Source organism: Oncorhynchus masou, chromosome 15 (assembly GCF_036934945.1).
Source record: "Oncorhynchus masou masou isolate Uvic2021 chromosome 15, UVic_Omas_1.1, whole genome shotgun sequence".
Classification (NCBI taxonomy): domain Eukaryota; kingdom Metazoa; phylum Chordata; class Actinopteri; order Salmoniformes; family Salmonidae; genus Oncorhynchus; species Oncorhynchus masou.
In genome coordinates this window covers 70,917,668-70,944,220 of record NC_088226.1, presented here as the reverse complement: position 1 = coordinate 70,944,220, position 26,553 = coordinate 70,917,668, and the positions used below count along the sequence as shown (strand labels likewise).

Genomic DNA, 26,553 nt, shown 5'->3' with positions numbered 1-26,553 from the left:
AACAACAAGTGTACGGTTAAAATTGGCAAAAAACACACACATTTCTTCACACAGGGTCGTGGGGTTAGACAGGGATGCAGCTTAAGCCCCACCCTCTTCAACATATATATCAACGAACTGGCGCGGGCACTAGAAAAGTCTGCAGCACCCGGCCTCACCCTACTAGAATCAGAAGTCAAATGTCTGCTGTTTGATAATGATCTGGTGCTTCTGTCACCAACCAAGGAGGGCCTACAGCAGCACCTAGGTCTTATGCACAGATTCTGTCAGACCTGGGCCCTGACAGTAAATCTCAGTAAGACCAAAATAATGGTGTTCCAAAAAAGGTCCAGTCACCAGGACCACAAATACAAATTCCATTCCAGCACACAAAAAACTATACATACCTTGGCCTAAACATCAGCGCCACAGGTAACTTCCACAAAGCTGTGAACGATCTGAGAGACAAGGCAAGAAGGGCATTCTATGCCATCAAAAGGAACATACATTTCAACACACCAATTAGGATTTGGCTAAAAATACTTGAATCAGTCATAGAGCCCATTGCCCTTTATGGTTGTGAGGTCTGGGGTACGCTCACCAGCCAAGACATCACAAAATGGGACAAACACCATATTGAGACTCTACACGCAGAATTCTGCAAAAATATCCTCCGTGTACAACGTAGAACACCAAATAATGCATGCAGAGCAGAATTAGGCCGATACCCACTAATTATCAAAATCCAGAAAAGAGCTGTTAAATTCTATAACCACCTAAAAGGAAGCGATTCCCAAACCTTCCACAACAAAGCCATCACCTACAGAGAGATGAACCTGGAGAAGAGTCCCCTAAGCAAGCTGGTCCTGGGGCTCTGTTCACAAACACACCCTACAGAGCCCCATGACAGCAGCCCAATTAGACCCAACCAAATCATGAGAAAACAAAAAGATAATTACTTGACACATTGGAAAGAATTAACAAAAAAACAGAGCAAACTAGAATGCTATTTGGCCCTACACAGAGAGTACACAGCGGCAGAATACCTGACCACTGTGACTGACCCAAAATTAAGGAAAGCTTTGACTATGTACAGACTCAGCGAGCATAGCCTTGCTATTGAGAAAGGCCGCCGTATGCAGACATGGCTCTCAAGAGAAGACAGGCTATGTGCTCACTGCCCACAAAATGAGGTGGAAACTGAGCTGCACTTCCTAACCTCCTGCCCAATGTATGACCATATTAGAGAGACATATTTCCCTCAGATTACACAGATCCACAAAGAATTCGAAAACAAATCCAATTTTGAAAAACTCCCATATCTACTGGGTGAAATACCACAGTGTGCCATCAGAGGAGCAAGATTTGTGACCTGTTGCCACGAGAAAAGGGCAACCAGTGAAGAACACGCACCATTGTAAATACAACCCATATCTATGCTTATTTATTTTATCTTGTGTCCTTTACCATTTGTACATTGTAAAAACAATGTATATATATATATAATATGACATTTGTAATGTCTTTATTGTTTTGAAACTTCTGTATGTGTGATGTCTACTGTTAATTTTTATTGTTTATTTCACTTTATATATTATCTACCTTACTTGCTTTGGCAATAAAGCCCCTTGAATTGGAGAGAGACATGATGTCCCAGATGTGCTCAATTGGATTCAGGTCTGGGGATCAGGCGGGCCAGTCCATAGCATCAATGCCTTCCTCTTGCAGGACCTGCTGACACACTCCAGCCACATGAGGTCTAGCATTGTCTTGCATTAGGAAGAACCCAGGGCCAACCACACCAGCATATGGTCTCACAAGGGGTCTGAGGATCTCATCTTGTTACCTAATGGCAGTCAGGCTACCTCTGGCGAGTACATGGAGGGCTGTGCGCCCCCCCAAAGAAATGCCACCCCACACCATGACTGACCCACCGCCAAACCGGTCATGCTGGAGGATGTTGCAGGCAGCAGAACGTTCTCCACGGCGTCTCCAGACTCTGTCACGTCTGTCACATGTGCTCAGGGTGAACCTACTTTCATCTGTGAAGAGCACAGGGCGCCAGTGGCGAATTTGCCAATCTTGGTGTTCTCTGGCAAATGCCAAATGTCCTGCACGGTGTTGGGCTGTAAGCACAACCCCCACCTGTGGACATTGGGCCCTCATACCACCCTCATGGAGTCTGTTTCTGACCATTTGAGCAGACACATGCACATGTGTGGCCTGCTGGAGGTAATTTTGCAGGGCTCTGGCAGTGCTCCTCCTGCTCCTCCTTGCACAAAGGCGGAGGTATTGGTCCTGCTGCTGGGTTGTTGCCCTCCTACGGACTCCTCCACGTCTCCCGATCTACTGGCCAGTCTCCTGGTAGCGCCTCCATGCTCTGGACACTACGCTGACAGACACAGGAAACCTTCTTGCCACAGCTCGCATTGATGTGCCATCCTGGATGAGCTGCGCTACCTGAGCCACTTGTGTGGGTTGTAGACTCCGTCTCATGCTACCACTAGAGTGAAAGCACCGCCAGCATTCAAAAGTGACCAAAACATCAGCCAGGAAGCATAGGAACTTAGAAGTGGTCTGTGGTCACCACCTGCAGAACCACTCCTTTATTGGGGGTGTCTTGCTAATTGCCTATAATTTCCACCTGTTGTCTATTCCATTTGCACAACAGCATGTGAAATTTATTGTCAATCAGTGTTGCTTCCTAGGTGGACAGTTTGATTTCACAGAAGTGTGATTGACTTGGAGTTACATTGGGTTGTTTAAGTGTTCCCTTTATTTTTTTGAGCAGTGTATGAACTTAAACTATAACTTTAGTATGTCAGTGACCTAATAAATTACCATATAATTTATATTAAGAAAATTATAACTTTGAAATCTGAATATTTTCCTTGGTGCCCCGACTTCCTAGTTAATTACATTTACCTGATTAGTTAATCACGTGATAATAAGTACAGAGAATTGATTTGATAAACTAACAGTCTTCAGTTTAATGATGCCAAAGACACGACAATACAGTATATACTGTTTGACAGACAAGAGTAAGGTGAGATATTTGTTTCACTTACTGGTGTTCAATCTGAAAGTTGAGGTGTCCACTGAACCAGTCGTTGAAGGTTGACTGTTCAATGTTGCAAGTAGCACTCAACTAAGACCAGAGAAAGAGACACGTTACAGCACCCTCTGCTGGAGAACTATAGAAGGCACAGCCCCAGAAAACACTCCTGGGCCTGTACTCAGGACTGTAATGTATGGACAGGAGGGACCAGATCCTAGATCAGTTGTCTAGTAACGATGACATGTTACCTGCATGGTGAGCCAGTCCTGGTGTCTAGTAATGATGACATGTTACCTGCATGGTGAGCCAGTCCTGGTGTCTAGTAATGATGACATGTTACCTGCATGGTGAGCCAGTCCTGGTGTCTAGTAATGATGACATGTTATCTGCATGGTGAGCCAGTCCTGGTGTCTAGTAATGATGACATGTTACCTGCATGGTGAGCCAGTCCTGGTGTCTAGTAATGATGAGATGTTACCTGCATGGTGAGCCAGTCCTGGTGTCTAGTAATGATGACATGTTACCTGCATGGTGAGCCAGTCCTGGTGTCTAGTAATGATGACATGTTACCTGCATGGTGAGCCAGTCCTGGTGTCTAGTAATGATGACATGTTACCTGCATGGTGAGCCAGTCCTGGTGTCTAGTAATGATGACATGTTACCTGCATGGTGAGCCAGTCCTGGTGTCTAGTAATGATGACATGTTACCTGCATGGTGAGCCAGTCCTGGTGTCTAGTAATGATGACATGTTACCTGCATGGTGAGCCAGTCCTGGTGTCTCTCGTGATCTATCTCCATCGGAAGGTGATTCATCTGGGTCACCCATACAAACCAGTGGCTTTCCAAAAACCTATATATACAGTCCAATATAATTATTCGGCCACAATATTACGTTACATTATTACATGAAGCACAGAATTGTGTTGTTTTATAATACTGAAGAACCCTGTTCCTGGAGAGACCCTCCTGTAGGTTTAACTCCAACCCTGTTCCTGGAGAGACCCTCCTGTAGGTTTAACTCCAACCCTGTTCCTGGAGATACCCTCCTGTAGGTTTAACTCCAACCCTGTTCCTGGAGAGACCCTCCTGTAAGTTTTAACTCCAACCCTGTTCCTGGAGAGATACCCTCCTGTAGGTTTTAATTCCAACCCTTAACTATTAGAATCAGGTGTGCTAGTTTAGGGTTGGAGTGAAAACAGGACAGTATCTCTTCAGGAACAGGGTTGGAGTTAAAACGTACAGGAGGGTATCTCTCAAGGAACTATCCATGAACAAAAGTATTTATCCCCCTTGGCGTTTTTCCTATTTTGTTGCATTACAACCTGTAATTTAAATAGATTTTTATTTGCATTTCATGTAATGGACATATACGAAATGGTCCAAATTGGTGAAGTGAAATGTAAAAAATTACTTGTTTCAAAGAATTAAAAAAAATACAAAACAGTAAAGTGGTACGTGCATATGTATACAGTATGTATTCCCCCCTTAGGGGCTATGAAGCCTCTCAATAAGATCTGGTGCAGCCAGTTACCTTCAGAAGTCACATAATTAGTTAAATAAAGTCCACCTGAGTACAATCTAACTGTCACATGATCTCAGTATATATACACCTGTTCTGAAAGGCCCCAGAGTCTGCAACACCACCAAGCAAGGGGCACCATGAAGAACAAGGAGCTCTCCATACAGGTCAGGGAAGTTGTGGAGAAGTACAGACCAGGGTTGGGTTATAAAAACACAAACTTTAAACACCCCACGGAGCAATATTAAATACATTATTAAAACATGGAAAGAATATGTCACCACAACAAACCTGCCAAGAGAGGGCCGCCCACTAAAACTCACAGACCAGGCATGGAGGGCATTAATCAGAGAGGCAACAAAGAGACCAAAGATAACCCTGAAGGAGTTGAAAGCTCCACAGAGGAGATTGGAGTATCTGTCCATAGGACCACTTTAAGCCGTACACTCCACATAGCTGGGCTTTACAGAAGAGTGGCCAGAAAAAAGCCATTGCTTAAATAAAACAATAAGCAAACACATTTGGTGTTTGCCAAAAGGCATGTGGGAGACTCCCCAACCATATGCAAGTACTCTGGTCAGATAATACTAAAATTTTGCCTTTTGGCCATCAAGAAAAATGCTATGTCTGGCACAAACCCAACACCTCTCATCACCCTGAGAACAACATCCACACAGTGAAGCATGGTGGTGGTAGCATCATGCTGTGGGGATGTTTTTTATTAGGAGGGACTGGAAACTGGTCAGAATTGAAGGAATGATGGATGGCCCTAAATACAGGGAAAGTCTTGAGGGAAATCTGTTTCAGTCTTCCAGAGATTTTAGACGGGACGGAGGTTCACCTTCCAGCAGGACAATGACCCTAAGCATACTGCTAAAGCAACACGCGGGTGGTTTAAGGGGAAACATTTACATGTCTTGGAATGGCCTAGTCAAAGCCCAGACCTCAATCTAATTGAGAATCTGTGGTATGACTGAAAGATTGCTGTACACCAGCGGAACCCAACCAACTTGAAGGAGCTGGAGCAGTCTTGCCTTGAAGAATGGGCAAAAATCCCAGTGAGTAGATGTGCCAAGCTTATAGAGACAGACCCCGAGAGACTTGGAGCTGTAATTGCTGCAAAAGGCAGCTCTACAAGGTATTTGGGGGGGTGAATAGTTATGCACACTCAAGTTTTCTGTTTTTTTTTGTCTTATTTCTTGTTTGTTTCACAACATAAAATATTTTGCATCTTCAAAGTGGTGTTGTGTAAATCAAATGATACAAACCCCCCAAAATTATATTTTAATTCCAGGTTGTTAGGCAACAAAATATGAAAAATGCCAAGGGGGTGAATACTTTCGCAAGCCACTGTACATGACGGTTGCTCTCTAGGAACAGGGTTGGAGAGCCCCGCTGTAGATCATTTGAATACAATTTAATGAATCAGCGAATGAGTGAGTGAGTTACCGAAACAGTGAATGAATTAATTAATTAATCTTTGAGCTCCCTCTCAGTTCATACTTTACCTGACGAAGCTGATCAATGCTACTGAGCCAAAGAAACCAAAGAAGGGATAGTAACAGCAGAAGATGCGAAGGTAGAAACTCATCGACCACGCCAGATCCTTCACAGGAGACAAAGATTGGTATTACGGACAGACATGATCACATCTGGGGTTCCTAGCAAAGCAACAATTATCACTGTTGATTAGGAAGTTCTGATGGTACTGTCAGTGTTGGTGGTGCACTTCAGCCACGCTCAAGATCCTAAACATCATATCATTACTCTCTCATGGAAGCCCTTATGTTCCAGATGGGAATGAAGTGGATTAAATCTACATTTAGTTGGTATGAAATCTCACCACCCAGTCCTGTCGTAAAAACATGGTCCGCAATATCTGGATGTGGAAATACACTGGAATAAGTAGTGGAGGTCCAACTGGAACACAGAGGGAAATTATTGGTATTATATACATACATCAGTTGTCTGTCTTTTGCTTTTACGTGTTCAATGGAAGTTGATGTGATTCTATACAGAAATCCATGAAACGTGTTCAGCAACTTACTGAGGAAGAAGTACTGGTGTTGGTGATGGTAGGGCATGTACTTCAACTTCTTTATACCATACTGCAATAGACAGAGACAAGGAGTCAGATGGACCTTACACAGAAACACGAATACCGTTTTAACACGACTGAGACAAACCGTTACATGGATATTATTACATGGTTATTTCATGAATATTAAATTAATTTAATGAACTCTTACATGGATATTTGAATATTACATGGATATTATTACATGGTTATTTCATGAATATTACATTAATTTAATGAACTCTTACATGGATATTTGAATATTACATGGATATTATTACATGGTTATTTCATGAATATTAAATTAATTTAATGAACTCTTACATGGATATTTGAATATTACATGGATATTATTACATGGTTATTTCATGAATATTAAATTAATTTAATGAACTCTTACATGGATATTTGAATATTACATGGATATTATTACATGGTTATTTCATGAATATTACATTAATTTAATGAACTCTTACATGGATATTTGAATATTACATGTATATTATTACATGGTTATTTCATGAATATTACATTAATTTAATTAACTATTACATGGATATTTGAATATTACATGGATATTATTACATCTAACTTATTATTATTACATGGATATTTACACGGATCTAACTTTCAGAGTAGTTTTTTTCGGGGGTATCTGTACTTTACTTTACTATTTATATTTTTGACAACTTCTACTTTTACTTGAAATGTTGAAATGAATATACTTCTTAATCTGAACATTTTCCATGACACCCAAAAATACAAGTTACATTTTGAATGCGTAGTAGGAGAGGAAAATGGTCCAATTCACACACTTGTCATGAGAACACATGGTCATCCCTACTGCCTCTGATCTAGCTGACTCACTGTAAATGATGTCTGTGTGTGCCCCTGTCTATCCATACATTTTCAAAACAAGAAAATGGTGCCATCTGGTTTACTTTATATAGGGAATTTGAAATTATTTTTTTACTTTTACTTTTCATACTTAAGTATATTTTAAACCAAATACTCACTTTTACTTAAGTAACTTTCTATACTTTTATTCACGTATGACAATTGGGTACTTTTTTCTCCACTGGTTATTTCATGAATATTACATTAATCTAATGAACTATTACATGGATATTTAAATACAACATTAATAATTATACATGGATATTTATATTATTATTCAAATATGACAGGAAGTCAGATGGGTCATAAAGCACTAAGGTTGTGAGTCCAGTTGGGGCAGGAATCACAAATATATTATAGTGATAACTACCTCTACAGGCTGTTTGTCTCCCAGGACGAAGACATGCAGTGAGTTGACATCAGGATCTTTACTAAACACGTTGGGCTTAGCGTGGTGCTGGAAGTGACGATGGTTCCACCAGTTAGCAGAGGCACCCTGGAAACACACAGCCACTGTTACTTATTAATGGTACACACAATTACACTTACTGTAACTTACACCTGTTGGACACTACACAAAATAAGGCTAATGTATAGCAGTGAACTTTGAAACATAACACTGCTCTTTTTTTAATGTTTTTTTTATTTTTAATTTCACCTTTATTTAACCAGGTAGGCAAGTAATCAACAAGTTCTCACTTACAACTGCGACCTGGCCAAGATAAAGAAAAGCAGTGTGACAGAAACAACAACACAGAGTTACACATGGAATAAACAAACGTACAGTCAATAACACAATAGAAAAAAAAGAATATATATACTGTGTGTGCAAATGGCATGAGGAGGTATGGCAATATATAGGCCAAAGTAGCAAAGTAATTACAATTTAGCAGATTAACACTGGAGTGATAAATGAGCAGATGATGATGAGCAGATGTTGGTGTGTGAGTAGTGCTATTGATGTGCAAAAGAGCAGCAAAGTAAATACAAACAATATGGGGATGAGGTACATTGGGTGGGCTATTTACAGATGGACTATGTACAGCTGCAGCGATCGGTTAGCTGCTCAGATAGCTGATGTTTAAAGTTTGTGAGGGAAATGTAAGTCTCCAGCTTCAGCGATTTTTGCAATTAGTTCCAGTCACTGGCAGCAGAGAACTGGAAGGAAAGGCGGCCAAAGGAGGTGTTGGCTTTGGGGATGACCAGTGAGATATACCTGCTGGAGAGCGTGCTACGGGTGGGTGTTGTTATTGTGACCAGTGAGCTGAGATAAGGCAGAGCTTTACCTAGCATGGACTTGTAGATGACCTGGAGCTAGTGGGTCTGGCGACAAATATGTAGTGAGGACCAGCCGACTAGAGCATACAGGTCGCAGTGGTGGGTGGTATAAGGCGCTTTGGTAACAACACGGATGGCACTGTGATAGACTGCATCCAATTTGCTGAGTAGAGTATTGGAAGCTATTTTGTAGATGACATTGGCGAAGTCGAGGATCGGTAGGATAGTCAGTTTTACCAAGGAAAGTTTGGCGGTATGAGTGAAGGAGGCTTTGTTGCGAAATAGAAAGCCCATTCTAGATTTGATTTTGGATTGGAGATGCTTGATATGAGTCTGGAAGGAGAATTTACAGTCTTGCCAGACACCTAGGTATTTGTAGTTGTCCACGAATTCTAGGTCAGAACCGTCCAGAGTAGTGATGCTATTTGGGCAGGCGGGTGCGGGCAGCGAATGATTGAAAAGCATGCATTTGGTTTTGCTAGCGTTTAAGAGTAGTTGGAGGCCACAGAAGGAAAGTTGTATGGCATTTAAGCTTGTTTGGAGGTTAGTTAACACAGTGTCCAAAGAATGGCCAGATTTATAGAGAATGGTATCGTCTGCGTAGAGGTGGATCAGGGAATCACCCGCAGCAAGAGCGACATGGTTGATATATACAGAGAAAAGAGTCGGCCCGAAAATTGAACACTGTGGTACCCCCATAGAGACTGCCAGAGGTCCAGACAACAGGCCCTCCGAGTTTACACACTGAACTCTATTTGCGAAGTATTTGGTGAAACAGGCGAGGCAGCCATTTGAGAAACCAAGGCTATTGAGTCTGCCAATAAGAATACGGTGATTGACAGAGTCTAAAGCCTTGTCAAGGTAGATGAAGACGGCTGCACAGTACTGTCTTTTATTGATGGCGGTTATGATATCGTTTAGGACCTTGAGCGTGGCTGAGGTCCACCTGTGACCAGCTCGGAAACCGGATTGCATAGTGGAGAAGGTACGTGGGATTCGAAATGGTCAGTGATCGGTTTATTAACTTGGCTTTCAAATACTTTAGAATGGTAGGGCAGGATGGATATAGGTCTGTAACAGTTTGGGTCTGGAGTGTCTCCCCCTTTGAAGAGGGGGATGACCACAGCAGCTTTCCAATCTCAGACGAAATGAAAGAGAGGTTGAACAGATTGGTAATAGGGGTTGCAACAATGGTGGCGGATACATTTAGAAAGAGAGGGTCCAGATTGTCTAGCCCAGCTGATTTTTACGGGTCCAGGTTTTGCAGCTCTTTCAGAACATCTGCAATCTGGATTTGGGTGAAGGAGAAGCTGGGGAATCTTGGGCGAGTAGCTGCGGGGGGTGCGGAGCTGTTGGCCGGGGTTGGGGTAGCCAGGAGGGAAGCATGGCCAGCTGTAGAGAAATGCTTATTGAAATGTTCGATTATCATGGATTTATCGGTGGTGACCGTGTCGCCTAGCCTTGGTGCAATGGGCAGCTGGGAGGAGGTGCTCTTGTTCTCCATGGACTTTACAGTGTCCCAAAACTTTTTGGAGTTAGAGCTACAAGATGCAAATTTCTGTTTGAAAAAGCTAGCCTTTGCTTTCCTGACTGACTGTGTGTATTGGTTCCTGACTTCCCTAACTTCGCGGGGACTATTCGATGCTATTGCAGTCCGCCACAGGATGTTTTGGTGCTGGTCAAGGGCAGTCAGGTCTGGAGTGAACCAAGGGCTATATCTGTTCTTTGTTCTGTAGGAAAGTGGAAGGGACAGTTTCCTGAACAAAGACTTAGTCCTGGAGTAAATGTACTTTCAAAGGAGATTATCCATTGAGAATGGTTTTCAGTCCACGACTAGGTTTAAACTGTGTCCGATTAATTTATCCAAAGAATAGCAGAAGATCAGCCTAAAGAAACAGTATTGTCAAATGTCCAGCCATTGTCCAGTAGCCTACCTTTAGGTGTCCAATTACAAACTTTTGCAGTACGTGATTCCAACTGGATTTCTTGCAGACTGACAGGTGGCCGAAGTCATGCTGCAGCCAGCTAGCCTGGGCCTGAGAGGGAGAAAGAAAGGCAGATTTTGAATGGTGTCTGACCTTAACCTTAATCCTCACCTCATCCCCTAACCTTATCCCTAACCCTAACCTTAACCCTAACCTTAACCTAATCCCCTAACCTTAATCTAATCCTCTAACTTTAACCCTAATCTAATCCCCTAACCTGAACTCTAACCCTTACCTTACCCTAACCTAATCAACTAACCTTAACCCTAACCTAATCCTCTAACCTTAACCCTAACCTTAACCCTAACCTAACCTAACACCCTAACCTTAACCTAATCCCCTAACCTCATCCCGTAACCTAATCCCCTAACCTTTAATGTCACGGATTCCCCCGGTACTGCTGCTCATTCTGTTCACCAGCTCCGGAGGTCTACGTCACCGGTCTTCGAGGTGTCACTGAACTGGATAATTACCACCAACCCCGGACTGTCTTGTCTCATTACCCACACCTGATTCCCATTCCCCCTGATTAGTGTGTGTATAAATGTGCCCTCTGTTCCCCATTGTCCTTGTTGATTACCTGTGCTCTGTTGTTTCGTCTTTCGTGCAGCGTGTTTTGTTGTGTACTCGTTATTACGGGTCTCATCCCGTGTATTGTTGTGTACTCGTTATTACGGGTCTCGTCCCGTGTATTGTTGTGTACTCGTTATTAGGGTCTCGTCCCGTGTAATGTTGTGTACTCGTTATTAGGGGTCTCGTCCCCGTGTATTGTTGTGTACTTGTTATTAGGGGTCTCGTCCCGTGTATTGTTGTGTACTTGTTATTACGGGTCTCGTCCCGTGTATTGTTGTGTACTCGTTATCCCGGGTCTCGTCCCGTGTATTGTTGTGTACTCGTTATCCCGGGTCTCGTCCCGTGTATTGTTGTGTACTCGTTATCCCGGGTCTCGTCCCGTGTATTGTTGTGTACTCGTTATCCCGGGTCTCGTCCCGTGTATTGTTGTGTACTCGTTATCCCGGGTCTCGTCCCGTGTATTTATTAGAGGTTTCACCTCGCTCTTTTGTTCGGGTTACATCCCTGTGTTTTTGTGTATGTGTTTGTTCTGGGCTTTGTCCCTGTGCCTTTTCATGGCATGTTGTATATTCTGGGTGGAGTATTAAAACCCCCTATTATGTATTCCTGCGCCTGTCTCCAATCCTTTATACAACGTGACACTTAACCTTAACCTTTGAACCTTATGCCTAACCTTAATCCTAAACCTAACCTAATCCTCTAATTCTAGCCTTAATCCGAAACTTAACCTTAACATTAATCCTAACCCTAACCTAATCCTCTAATTCTAACCTTAATCCTAACCCTAACCTAATCCTCTAATTCTAACCTTAATTAAAACCTAACTTTAATCCTAATCCTAACCCTAAACTAATCCTCTAATTCTAACCTTAATCCTAACCCTAACCTAATCCTCTAATTCTAACCTTAATCCTAACCCTAACCTAATCCTCTAATTCTAACCTTAATCCTAACCCTAACCTAATCCTCTAATTCTAACCTTAATCCTAAACCTAACCTTAATCCTAACCCTAACCTAATCCTCTAATTATAACCTTAATCCTAAACCTAAACCTAACCATAACCTTAACCTTAATCTTAACCCTAACCTTAGATCCTTTTGCCTGACCTTTGGATCTGCCTGTCAACTATCTTCTTGTACTCCCTAATAATAGTGTAATGGTACCTGAGACGTGGCCAGCATGAGGGAACAGAGCAGTGTGAGGCTCCAGCTGCTCCCCCAGACCCAGAGCAGGCCCAAAGCCAGGGCCTCTAGTAGCAGGATGTGGCCCAGGTAGAGGCTGAAGAAGAGGGGGCGGGCACGGAGGAGACCCTCACTCTCCACACGGTGGCGCAAGGCCCGGAAGTCCTGCACCAGTGCTGCCTGTATGGATTAGAGGTGATCAATAATCAATTAATCAATCAATTTAGATGTATGAAGTAAGGGGTCTTTCTCAATTACTCTGTCCTTGATTTGAGGAGGCGAGGTGATAGGATGCTTGGAATTACAGAAAGACCAACAGTGAGCAGAGTAGATGAACCTGGAGGAAGGTGGATGATGGTAGAGAGATGCGAATTGAGGGAGTGGAGGGGAGGAAGAGGACAGGAGAGGGAGTGGAGTGGAGGAAGAGGACAGGAGAGGGAGTGGAGAGAAGGAAGAGGACAGGAGAGGGAGTGGAGAGAAGGAAGAGGACAGGAGAGGGAGAAGGACAGGAGAGGGAGTGAAGAGGAGGAAGAGGACAGGAGAGGAAGAGGACAGGAGAGGGAGTGGAGAAGAGGAAGAGGAGAGGGAGTAGAGAGGAGGAAGAGGACAGGAGAGGAAGAGGACAGGAGAGGGAGTGGAGAAGAGGAAGAGGACAGGAGAGGGAGAAGGACAGGAGAGGGAGTGGAGAGGACAGGAGAGGGATAAGGACAGTGTAAATTGAGAAGTGAAACCTGTAGAGAAGAAGAGGAAGAAGAAGAGGAAGAACAAGGGTAAGGAAATAGAAGTAACATAGAGCTGAAGAGAACCAGGATAAGATGTAAGACTCCTGAATAGGTAAACAGACAGCAGGCAGCGGGATATCTGGGCACATAGACATGCTGGTATAATGTGATCTAGTTATTGGGGCACATAGACAGGCTGGTATAATGTGATCTAGTTATAGGGGCATCTGGGATATCTGGGCACATAGACAGGCTGGTATAATGTGATCTAGTTATAGGGATATCTGGGCACATAGACAGGCTGGTATAATGTGATCTAGTTATAGGGGCATCTGGGCACATAGACAGGCTGGTATAATGTGATCTAGTTATAGGGGCATCTGGGATATCTGGGCACATAGACAGGCTGGTATAATGTGATATAGTTATAGGGGCATCTGGGCACATAGACAGGCTGGTATAATGTGATCTAGTTATAGGGGCATCTGGGATATCTGGGCATATAGACAGGCTGGTATAATGTGATCTAGTTATAGGGATATCTGGGCACATAGACAGGCTGGTATAATGTGATCTAGTTATAGGGGCATCTGGGCACATAGACAGGCTGGTATAATGTGATCTAGTTATAGGGGCATCTGGGATATCTGGGCACATAGACAGGCTGGTATAATGTGATATAGTTATAGGGGCATCTGGGCACATAGACATGCTGGTATAATGTGATCTAGTTATAGGGATATCTGGGCACATAGACAGGCTGGTATAATGTGATCTAGTTATAGGGATATCTGGGCATATAGACATGCTGGTATAATGTGATCTAGTTATAGGGGCATATAGACAGGCTGGTATAATGTGATCTAGTTATAGGGGCATCTGGGCACATAGACATGCTGGTATAATGTGATCTAGTTATAGGGGCATATAGACAGGCTGGTATAATGTGATCTAGTTATAGGGGCATATAGACATGCTGGTATAATGTGATCTAGTTATAGGGGCATATAGACAGGCTGGTATAATGTGATCTAGTTATAGGGATATCTGGGCACATAGACAGGCTGGTATAATGTGATCTAGTTATAGGGGCATCTGGGCACATAGACATGCTGGTATAATGTGATCTAGTTATAGGGGCATCTGAGCACATAGACAGGCTGGTATAATGTGATCTAGTTATAGGGATATCTGGGCATATAGACAGGCTGGTATAATGTGATCTAGTTATAGGGATATATAGACAGGCTGGTATAATGTGATCTAGTTATAGGGGCATATAGACAGGCTGGTATAATGTGATCTAGTTATAGGGGCACATAGACAGGCTGGTATAATGTGATCTAGTTATAGGGATATCTGGGCACATAGACAGGCTGGTATAATGTGATCTAGTTATAGGGGCATATAGACATGCTGGTATAATGTGATCTAGTTATAGGGGCACATAGACAGGCTGGTATAATGTGATCTAGTTATAGGGGCATATAGACAGGCTGGTATAATGTGATCTAGTTATAGGGGCATATAGACAGGCTGGTATAATGTGATCTAGTTATAGGGGCATCTGGGCACATAGACAGGCTGGTGTAATGTGATCTAGTTATAGGGGCATATAGACAGGCTGGTATAATGTGATCTAGTTATAGGGGCATCTGGGCACATAGACAGGCTGGTATAATGTGATCTAGTTATAGGGGCATCTGGGCATATAGACAGGCTGGTATAATGTGATCTAGTTATAGGGGCATCTGGGCACATAGACAGGCTGGTGTAATGTGATCTAGTTATAGGGGCATATAGACAGGCTGGTATAATGTGATCTAGTTATAGGGGCATCTGGGCACATAGACAGGCTGGTATAATGTGATCTAGTTATAGGGGCATATAGACAGGCTGGTATAATGTGATCTAGTTATAGGGGCATCTGGGCACATAGACAGGCTGGTATAATGTGATCTAGTTATAGGGGCATATAGACAGGCTGGTATAATGTGATCTAGTTATAGGGGCATCTGGGCACATAGACAGGCTGGTATAATGTGATCTAGTTATAGGGGCACATAGACAGGCTGGTATAATGTGATCTAGTTATAGGGGCATCTGGGCACATAGACAGGCTGGTATAATGTGATCTAGTTATAGGGGCATCTGGGCATATAGACAGGCTGGTATAATGTGATCTAGTTATCGGGGCATCTGGGCATATAGACATGCTGGTATAATGTGATCTAGTTATAGGGGCATCTGGGCACATAGACAGGCTGGTATAATGTGATCTAGTTATAGGGGCATCTGAGCACATAGACAGGCTGGTATAATGTGATCTAGTTATAGGGGCATCTGGGCATATAGACAGGCTGGAATAATGTGATCTAGTTATAGGGGCACATAGACAGGCTAGTATAATGTGATCTAGTTATAGGGGCATCTGGGCACATAGACAGGCTGGTATAATGTGATCTAGTTATAGGGGCATCTGGGCATATAGACAGGCTGGTATAATGTGATCTAGTTATAGGGGCACATAGACAGGCTGGTATAATGTGATCTAGTTATAGGGATATCTGGGCATATAGACATGCTGGTATAATGTGATCTAGTTATAGGGGCATATAGACAGGCTGGTATGATGTGATCTAGTTATAGGGGCATCTGGGCATATAGACATGCTGGTATAATGTGATCTAGTTATAGGGGCATATAGACAGGCTGGTATAATGTGATCTAGTTATAGGGGCATCTGGGCATATAGACAGGCTGGTATAATGTGATCTAGTTATAGGGGCATATAGACATGCTGGTATAATGTGATCTAGTTATAGGGGCATATAGACATGCTGGTATAATGTGATCTAGTTATATGGGCATATAGACAGGCTGGTATAATGTGATCTAGTTATAGGGGCATCTGGGCGCATAGACAGGCTGGTATAATGTGATCTAGTTATAGGGCCATCTGGGCTCATAGACAGGCTGGTATAATGTGATCTAGTTATAGGGGCATATAGACAGGCTGGTATAATGTGATCTAGTTATAGGGGCATATAGACAGGCTGGTATAATGTGATCTAGTTATAGGGGTATCTGGGCACATAGACAGGCTGGTATAATGTGATCTAGTTATAGGGCCATCTGGGCACATAGACAGGCTGGTATATTGTGATCTAGTTATCGGGGCATCTGGGCATATAGACAGGCTGGTATAATGTGATCTAGTTATAGGGGCATCTGGGCATATAGACAGGCTGGTATAATGTGATCTAGTTATAGGGGCATATAGACAGGCTGGTATAATGTGATCTAGTTATAGGGGCATATAGACAGGCTGGTATAATGTGATCTAGTTATAGGGGTATCTGGGCACATAGACAGGCTGGTATAATGTGATCTAGTTATAGGGCCATCTGGGCACATAGACAGGCTGGTATATTGTGATCTAGTTATCGGGGCATCTGGGCATATAGACAGGCTGGTATAATGTGATCTAGTTATAGGGGCATCTGGGCATATAGACAGGCTGGTATAATGTGATCTAGTTATAGGGGCATCTGGGCATATAGACAGGCTGGTATAATGTGATCTAGTTATAGGGTCATCTGGGCACATAGACAGGCTGGTATAATGTGATCTAGTTATAGGGGCATCTGGGCACATAGACAGGCTGGTATAATGTAATCTAGTTATAGGGGCATATAGACAGGCTGGTATAATGTGATCTAGTTATAGGGGCATCAGGGCACATAGACAGGCTGGTATAATGTGATCTAGTTATAGGGGCATCTGGGCACATAGACAGGCTGGTATAATGTGATCTAGTTATAGGGGCATCTGGGCATATAGACAGGCTGGTATAATGTGATCTAGTTATAGGGGCATATAGACAGGCTGGTATAATGTGATCTAGTTATAGGGGCACATAGACAGGCTGGTATAATGTGATCTAGTTATAGGGGCATATAGACAGGCTGGTATAATGTGATCTAGTTATAGGTCCATCTGGGCACATAGACAGGCTGGTATAATGTGATCTAGTTATACTGGCATCTGGGCACATAGACATGCTGGTATAATGTGATCTAGTTATAGGGATATCTGGGCACATAGACAGGCTGGTATAATGTGATCTAGTTATAGGGGCATATAGACAGGCTGGTATAATGTGATCTAGTTATACTGGCATCTGGGCACATAGACATGCTGGTATAATGTGATCTAGTTATAGGGATATCTGGGCACATAGACAGGCTGGTATAATGTGATCTAGTTATAGGGGCATATAGACAGGCTGGTATAATGTGATCTAGTTATAGGGGCATATAGACATGCTGGTATAATGTGATCTAGTTATAGGGGCATCTGGGCACATAGACATGCTGGTATAATGTGATCTAGTTATAGGGGCATCTGGGCATATAGACAGGCTGGTATAATGTGATCTAGTTATAGGGGCACATAGACATGCTGGTATAATGTGATCTAGTTATAGGGCTATCTGGGCATATAGACAGGCTGGTATAATGTGATCTAGTTATAGGGATATCTGGGCACATAGACATGCTGGTATAATGTGATCTAGTTATAGGGGCATATAGACAGGCTGGTATAATGTGATCTAGTTATAGGGGAATCTGGGCACATAGACATGCTGGTATAATGTGATCTAGTTATAGGGGCATATAGACAGGCTGGTATAATGTGATCTAGTTATAGGGGCATCTGGGCACATAGACAGGCTGGTATAATGTGATCTAGTTATAGGGATATATAGACAGGCTGGTATAATGTGATCTAGTTATAGGGGCATATAGACAGGCTGGTATAATGTGATCTAGTTATAGGGATATATAGACAGGCTGGTATAATGTGATCTAGTTATAGGGGCATCTGGGCACATAGACAGGCTGGTATAATGTGATCTAGTTATAGGGATATATAGACAGGCTGGTATAATGTGATCTAGTTATAGGGATATATAGACATGCTGGTATAATGTGATCTAGTTATATGGGCATATAGACAGGCTGGTATAATGTGATCTAGTTATAGGGGCATCTGGGCATATAGACAGGCTAGTATAATGTGATCTAGTTATAGGGGAATCTGGGCACATAGACATGCTGGTATAATGTGATCTAGTTATAGGGGCATCTGGGCACATAGACATGCTGGTATAATGTGATCTAGTTATAGGGGCATATAGACAGGCTGGTATAATGTGATCTAGTTATAGGGACATATAGACATGCTGGTATAATGTGATCTAGTTATATGGGCATATAGACAGGCTGGTATAATGTGATCTAGTTATAGGGGCATCTGGGCATATAGACATGCTGGTATAATGTGATCTAGTTATAGGGGCATCTGGGCACATAGACAGGCTGGTATAATGTGCCCTAGTTATAGGGGCACATAGACAGGCTGGTATAGTTATTATAGTAGATGACTGAAGATGACACAATACGACTTGGTCGAATGTGGTGCTTTGTGGTGGTTAAAGTGGGTGTGGTGCTATGTCAGAGGGAGAGATGCTGTAGGGTTCACATTCTATGTTTCATTATGTAGCCTACAACAATGTATGTTATGGGTGTGATGCTGTAGAGGGAGAGAGATAAAGATGGGCCGCCTCACGTTTTTCTCATGGTCCTGGCTGGGCTCTGTCGGTGCCAGCTCTCCAATCAGCAACGGCTTCAGAAACTTCCTGACAAAATTAGGATCGGGATGGAATGCGGAAAATGCTTCCTAGAAATTAGAGACATAGATTCATCTATGTTGTTTTAGAGAAATACATACAAATATCCTCTCAGTAAAAATAGTGAGTGTACAAAACATGAAGAAGTCTTTCCATGATATAGACTGACCAGGTGAATCCAGGTGACCTATGACCTCTTATTGATGTCACCTGGTGAAGGGGAGGAGACAGGATAAAGAAGGATATTTTTTTTTTTAGCCTTGAGACAATTGAGACTGTGTTTCTGGATTGCCTTTCAGAGTGTGAGAAAAAAGATTGAAATGCTTTTGAACGGGGTATGGTATTGTAGTAGGGGCGACAGGGTAGCCTAGTGGTTAGAGCGTTGGACTAGTAACCGGAAGGTTGTGAGTTCAAACCCCCGAGCCGACAAGGTACAAATCTGTCGTTCTGCCCCTGAACAGGCAGTTAACCCACTGTTCCCAGGCCGTCATTGAAGAATAAGAATGTGTTCTTAACTGACTTGCCTGGTTAAATAAAAAAATAAAAAAATATAAAAAAAATAAAAAATAAAAAAAAGGTAAAAATTAACTTGTAAGTCGCTCTGGATAAGAGCGTCTGCTAAATGACTTAAATGTAAATGTAAATGTAGTAGGTTCCAGGCGCTCCGGTTCGTCTTCAAGAACTGCAACGCTGCAGGGTTTTTCACGCTCAACAGTTTTCCCGTGTGTATCAAGAATGGTCCACCACTCAAAAGGACATCCAGCCAACTTGACACAACTGTGGGAAGAATGGAAGTCAAAATGGGTCCCTGTGGAACGCCTGCGACACCTTTTAGAGTCCCTGTAGAGTCCCCGACAAATTGAGGGCAAAGGGGGGTGCAACTCAATATTAGGAAGGTGTTCCTAATGTTTTGTACACTCAGTGTATGTCTCTTATGTAAAAAATAATGATGATTCATTCATGGTTAAGAGATTATCGTGATATTAAGACAACTAACAACTAGAGTGATATGTAATAGAGTCATAATGTACGATCCACTAACAACTAGTGTAATATGTCATACCTACAACATTATAACATTTGCAACAGTCTTCCTGGAATAACTTGAGGACATTTCATCAACAACTTCCATAGTTTGGCTACTGACCGTGGCATCTTCTCCAGCAAAGTGACTGATGACCCTGATGCCTCCTGGGTGTCTCTTCGCCCACTGGGTAATATTATAGACCTTCCTGTCGATGACCAACCACTGGTCGCTTCTGTGGCAGTGCTTCTGGACCTCTTCCCAGGTGTAGACTGCACTGCCACCTCGCCCTCCATCGGGCCCAACCCCGTCACACTTGGCCGGCTCGCTTGACTCCGTCTGTTGACCTCCGCCCCCCATCCTCGGTTCTCTCTGCTCCACTCACACCGTCGCTGTGTCGGCTGCACTCTGTCCAGTCTGTCCAACTGAAACACACTGAGGACCAGTCAAATGCAACGTACAGAGAGGAAGTCAGGGAATGGAATCAGAATCAGATCATGCTGTCTGAGCCAAGTCACACCCAGATGGTGAAATGGTGTGACTCTTCTACAGTTTGATGTTTATTTGGGATGAGTCTTGTCCTGGAGGCAGAGCTGAGAGATTTCCTCTAGATGGACCAGAATTCAAAATGTGATATATTGTAAAAATTCTTGAAAACAAACAGACTTGATTTGTGACCCTTTTCAGGAAGCTCGACGCACGTCACACGTCACACGTCACACGTCACACGTCACACGTCACTACTTCACAGGAGAGTCAGTTGATGATCTTTAAAAAAATATATATTCAAAAATCCATGTATACAGGTGAGTTTAGCTACATTTTCAGATATTATATTGGGTCGAAAAGTCATTTTCATTGCAAGTTAAAGCGTACTGTTAGCTAGCTAGCGAACGTTAGCCGGCTGGCTTGCTAGCTAACGTTTTGTATCGTAACATTCTTCGAATCAGAAACTCCTTTACCATGCTAGTTATAGCCTAATATTAGCTAAATAGCTAACATTGAACCTAGTTGGTTAGCTTTAGCTGCCTGCAGATTCATACTACAGCTATGACAATGTTTGTATTGGTGGTAGTTGGGATTATGCCGGTTCATTGTTTAGCTCGCTAGCTACATGTCTAAACATCAACTTCACCTGGTGTGTCTGGGGGGTGATTACGGCCATCTATTGCATTTCATGAACATGTCTAGACAATAGTGACTCATCCACTTAGCTAGATGTGTCTGGGGGGGGGAACACGAGGAGATTGCATGAGTCAGGTAGGAGACCTGAGCCAACTCCTCGTGCTTACCGTGGGGGGCGTGTAACTAGTCAGGCACCGTGTTATGCAGAGATGCACACGATGTCTCCAGGGCATCCAGCCAGGACGTATTGAGCTCTATGTTCTGGATCTCCAATGCGTCTCCACGGTCCAGTGTATCCTGTTCCTCCTCCCCGCCCTGAGGTGCGTGTCCCCAGCCCGGTACCACCAGAGCCGGCACCACGCACCAGGCCTACAGTGCGCCTCGCCAGTCCAGAGCATCCGGCTACAGTACCCAGTCCAGAGCGTCCGGCTACAGTACCCAGTCCGGAGCCTCCAGCGACGGTCTCCAGTCCAGAGTTTCCAGCGACGGTCCCCAGTCCAGAACATCCGGCGACGATCCAAACAGCGAGGGTCCCCAGCCCAGAGCCTCCGACGATGATCCACTGGTGTGTGCTACAAGAGCGGACTCAGGGTAAAGAAGGGAGGCGGCGTCCAGATCCCCACCCAGACCCTCCCATATAGCTTTAGGTTTGCGGCCGGGAGTCCGCACCTTGTGTGTGTGTGTGTGTGTGTGGGGGGGGGGGGTGTACTGTCACGCCCTGACCTTAGTTATCTTTGTTGTCTTTATTATGTGTGTTTTTGTCTAGTCTAGGGTTTTTTGTAATTCCTTGAGGTTTTGGTATGTCTAGGTATATGTAGGTCTATGGTGGCCTGAATTGGTTCACCATCAGAGACAGCTGTTTATTCATCTCACACTGCGCCTTGGTCTCCTCATTATGAAGAACGTGACACATGGCCTCAGGTGTGAATCCTTAAAGAGATGGGGTGGGGATAAGGCTTAAGAGGGTGTGAATGGTGCTGAATGGGTGTAGACAAAGAAGAGCTCTCCAGTAGGTGTACCAAAACATTCAAGGCCCATTCTCTTAAAAGTGGGGTTACAAGTTTATCAGCTTTCAAAGCAGAATTACTTTCCCATTGTTCCTCAACTGTAGTGTATGATATACAATTTTCTATCTCTGAGTCTCTACTTTTATCCTATGTAAAAAACACAATTTAAAATGTTGCTACATATGTATTTATTTAACCTTTATTTAACTAGGCAAGAACATATTTTTATCCACAATGACGGCCTACCAAAAGGCAAAAGGCCTCCTGCAGGGACGGGGGATTAAACATAAATACACATAAAATATGAATATAGAACAAAACACACATCACGACAAGAGAGACAACACTACACTACATAAAGAGAGACAACACATCACGACAAGAGAGACAACACAACATAGAGAGAGACAACACAACACTACATAAAGAGACACCACAACACTACATCAAGAGACACCACAAAACTACATCAAGAGACACCACAACACTACATAAAGAGAGACAACACTACATAAAGAGAGACAACACTACATAAAGAGACACCACAACACTACATCAAGAGAGACTACACAACACTACATAAAGAGAGACAACACAACACTACATAAAGAGAGACAACACAACACTACATAAAGAGAGACAACACTACATAAAGAGACACCACAACACTACATCAAGAGAGACAACACAACACTACATAAAGAGAGACAACACTACATAAAGAGACACCACAACACTACATCAAGAGAGACTACACAACACTACATAAAGAGAGACAACACAACACTACATCAAGAGAGACAACACAACACTACATAAAGAGACACCACAACACTACATAAAGAGAGACAACACAACACTACATAAAGAGAGACAACACAACACTACATAAAGAGAGACAACACAACACTACATAAAGAGAGACAACACAACACTACATAAAGAGAGACACCACAACACTACATAGAGAGACAACACAACACTACATAAAGAGAGATAACACAACACTACATAAAGAGAGACAACACTACATAGAGAGACAACACTACATAAAGAGAGACACCACAACACTACATAGAGAGACACCACAACACTACATAAAGAGAGACAACACAACACTACATAAAGAGAGACAACACAACACTACATAAAGAGAGACACCACAACACTACATAGAGAGACACCACAACACTACATAAAGAGAGACAACACAACACTACATAAAGAGAGACAACACTACATAAAGAGACACCACAACACTACATCAAGAGAGACTACACAACACTACATAAAGAGAGACAACACAACACTACATAAAGAGAGACAACACAACACTACATAAAGAGAGACAACACAACACTACATAAAGAGAGACAACACAACACTACATAAAGAGAGACAACACAACACTACATAAAGAGAGACAACACAACACTACATAAAGAGAGACACCACAACACTACATAGAGAGACAACACAACACTACATAAAGAGAGACAACACTACATAGAGAGACAACACTACATAAAGAGAGACACCACAACACTACATAGAGAGACACCACAACACTACATAAAGAGAGACAACACAACACTACATAAAGAGAGACAACACAACACTACATAAAGAGAGACACCACAACACTACATAGAGAGACACCACAACACTACATAAAGAGAGACAACACAACACTACATAAAGAGAGACACCACAGCACTACATAGAGACACCACAACACTACATAAAGAGAGACAACACGACACTGCATAAAGAGAGACAACACAACACTACATAAAGAGAGACAACACAACACTACATAGAGAGAGACACCACAACACTACATAAAGAGAGACTACACAACACTACATAAAGAGAGACAACACAACACTACATAAAGAGAGACAACACAACACTACATAAAGAGAGACAACACAACACTACATAAAGAGAGACAACACAACACTACATAAAGAGAGACAACACAACACTACATAAAGAGAGACAACACAACACTACATAATGAGAGACAACACAACACTACATAAAGAGAGACACCACAACACTACATAGAGAGACAACACAACACTACATAAAGAGAGATAACACAACACTACATAAAGAGAGACAACACTACATAGAGAGACAACACTACATAAAGAGAGACACCACAACACTACATAGAGAGACACCACAACACTACATAAAGAGAGACAACACAACACTACATAAAGAGAGACAACACAACACTACATAAAGAGAGACACCACAACACTACATAGAGAGACACCACAACACTACATAAAGAGAGACAACACAACACTACATAAAGAGAGACACCACAGCACTACATAGAGACACCACAACACTACATAAAGAGAGACAACACGACACTGCATAAAGAGAGGCAACACAACACTACATAAAGAGAGACAACACAACACTACATAGAGAGAGACACCACAACACTACATAAAGAGAGACAACACAACACTACATAAAGAGAGACACCACAAAACTACATAAAGAGAGACACCACAACACTACATAAAGAGAGACAACACAACACTACATAGAGAGAGACACCACAACACTACATAGAGAGAGACACCACAACACTACATAAAGAGAGACACCACAACACTACATAGAGAGACACCACAACACTACATAAAGAGAGACACCACAACACTACATAAAGAGAGACAACACAACACTACATAAAGAGAGACAACACAACACTACATAGAGAGAGACACCACAACACTACATAAAGAGGGACAACACGACACTACATAAAGAGAGACAACACAACACTACATAGAGAGAGACAACACAACACTACATAAAGAGAGACAACACAACACTACATAGAGAGACAACACAACACTACATAAAGAGAGACAACACAACACTACATAAAGAGAGACAACACAACACTACATAGAGAGAGACACCACAACACTACATAAAGAGAGACAACACAACACTAAATAAAGACCTAAGACACCAATCCAGATGGTGTCACATTTGGGGTTAGGCATTAACGTTATCAGTGTGGTTAAGGTTAGATTTAAAATCTGATTGATTGTATGACTTTGTGGCTGTGCCAGATAGTGACCTTTCTGCCTCCAGAACAAGATTCATGACGAAAAACGCTAACCTGCGATTCTTCTGCCAGAGGGAAGGGAGATGTTTTGCAGACAGCGTAGTACAACAAAATGTGTTGTTCAATTCATTTGCTGAAAATATCGAATGACGAATACCTGTAGAGGCGCAAGAATGTCAGCCAGTCTGGGTCCTGTAATTCTGTAGAGTTCCTTTTCTACCAACATCAAACCATTAAAAATGTTGCTCAAAATATCTAATATCTAACAAAAACCTGTAGCATTCTGTATGGAGTTTATTTTCTAATCTGTTGAGCATCGATGCAATTTACCACGATGTTTATTTGTAACACTATATTAGAATAGAGACAAAGAGCATTGAAATGTTCTCATCAATAAATAATAAAGAATACGGAGATGCGCCATTGTGTGGGCATGGACTCATCTTCTGTTCCGCATATATTTCCCGAGTTTTATATGACACACAGTGCAAATCTTTATGAGAGTTTCATGTTAATGTCTGTACAATGACACACATGATAAAATCGAAAAGTCGTGTCAACCCTTACAGAAATCCCCAGGCTACATGACATTACATTAAATCAGGCTATATTGTGATCAACAATATAACGCAATTATACAATGATGATGTGGATACAGAATTAATATAATAGCTGCACTCACCAACATTTCCAGATGTGCAATCCTCTCTCTTTACCTCTCTTCCTCTTATTCATAAAAATACACTCAGTTCTTTCTGATCATATATCCAATCAAATCATCAGTAGGCTACTAATATGGAGAATACGAAATATTCAAAATTCAACTATAGAATTGACACATCGTATAATGAAAATGTGGAGCAAGTAATGAGTTGTGTCGTGTTAAAAAATAAACATTAACACACCTCGAATGTCAAAATCGCAATGTATGTATTAAGCAATGGCAATGATTATGAAAGCGCATAACATAATCGAGCTATTTGGGGCTTCTATTCGTCGTCATTAGTGTTTCCATGTTGTGATGTTCCTCTTCTTTTCGAGAGATGAGCATTGCATTATGGAGAGGGAGAGAGACAGCGAGAGAGATGAAGAGAGAGAGAGGACCGTCACACAGGTAGGAGGGGCAGGTTTCTGTCTATAATAAACTCCGCCTCTACACCTCAAACCACAAATTCGACACTTGACGTCGAATTTTGTCAAAGTAACCAATCGGGGAACAGTAGCTGTCTTTGTCCCAAAACCGTAAATTCCCTGTTCAACACAAAATATTTGGAGGCATTATCAGGGTCATCACTAGTTACCACAGCAACAAAGTAATAAACCC

The 26,553-nt window shown here is 42.5% G+C and overlaps 1 protein-coding gene across 1 annotated transcript in view; it reads right to left on the bottom strand.

Moving 5' to 3' along the window:
* The window catches only part of LOC135556752 (acyl-CoA Delta-6 desaturase-like), a 29,869-nt gene extending 3,866 nt beyond the window's left edge, over positions 1 to 26,003 (bottom strand). Inside the window, exons 1-12 of the mRNA XM_064990175.1 lie at positions 25,912 to 26,003; positions 25,284 to 25,386; positions 20,115 to 20,426; positions 18,907 to 19,017; positions 12,533 to 12,730; positions 10,744 to 10,845; positions 7,902 to 8,027; positions 6,605 to 6,665; positions 6,401 to 6,477; positions 6,066 to 6,163; positions 3,792 to 3,888; positions 3,048 to 3,127 (exon numbers count right to left, since the gene is read on the bottom strand). Coding sequence (XP_064846247.1) covers positions 3,048 to 3,127; positions 3,792 to 3,888; positions 6,066 to 6,163; positions 6,401 to 6,477; positions 6,605 to 6,665; positions 7,902 to 8,027; positions 10,744 to 10,845; positions 12,533 to 12,730; positions 18,907 to 19,017; positions 20,115 to 20,351 — 1,187 coding nt within the window. The 5' untranslated portion in view covers positions 20,352 to 20,426; positions 25,284 to 25,386; positions 25,912 to 26,003. The remainder of the gene's footprint in view (positions 1 to 3,047; positions 3,128 to 3,791; positions 3,889 to 6,065; positions 6,164 to 6,400; positions 6,478 to 6,604; positions 6,666 to 7,901; positions 8,028 to 10,743; positions 10,846 to 12,532; positions 12,731 to 18,906; positions 19,018 to 20,114; positions 20,427 to 25,283; positions 25,387 to 25,911) is intronic.
* Positions 26,004 to 26,553: the final 550 nt, after the last annotated feature.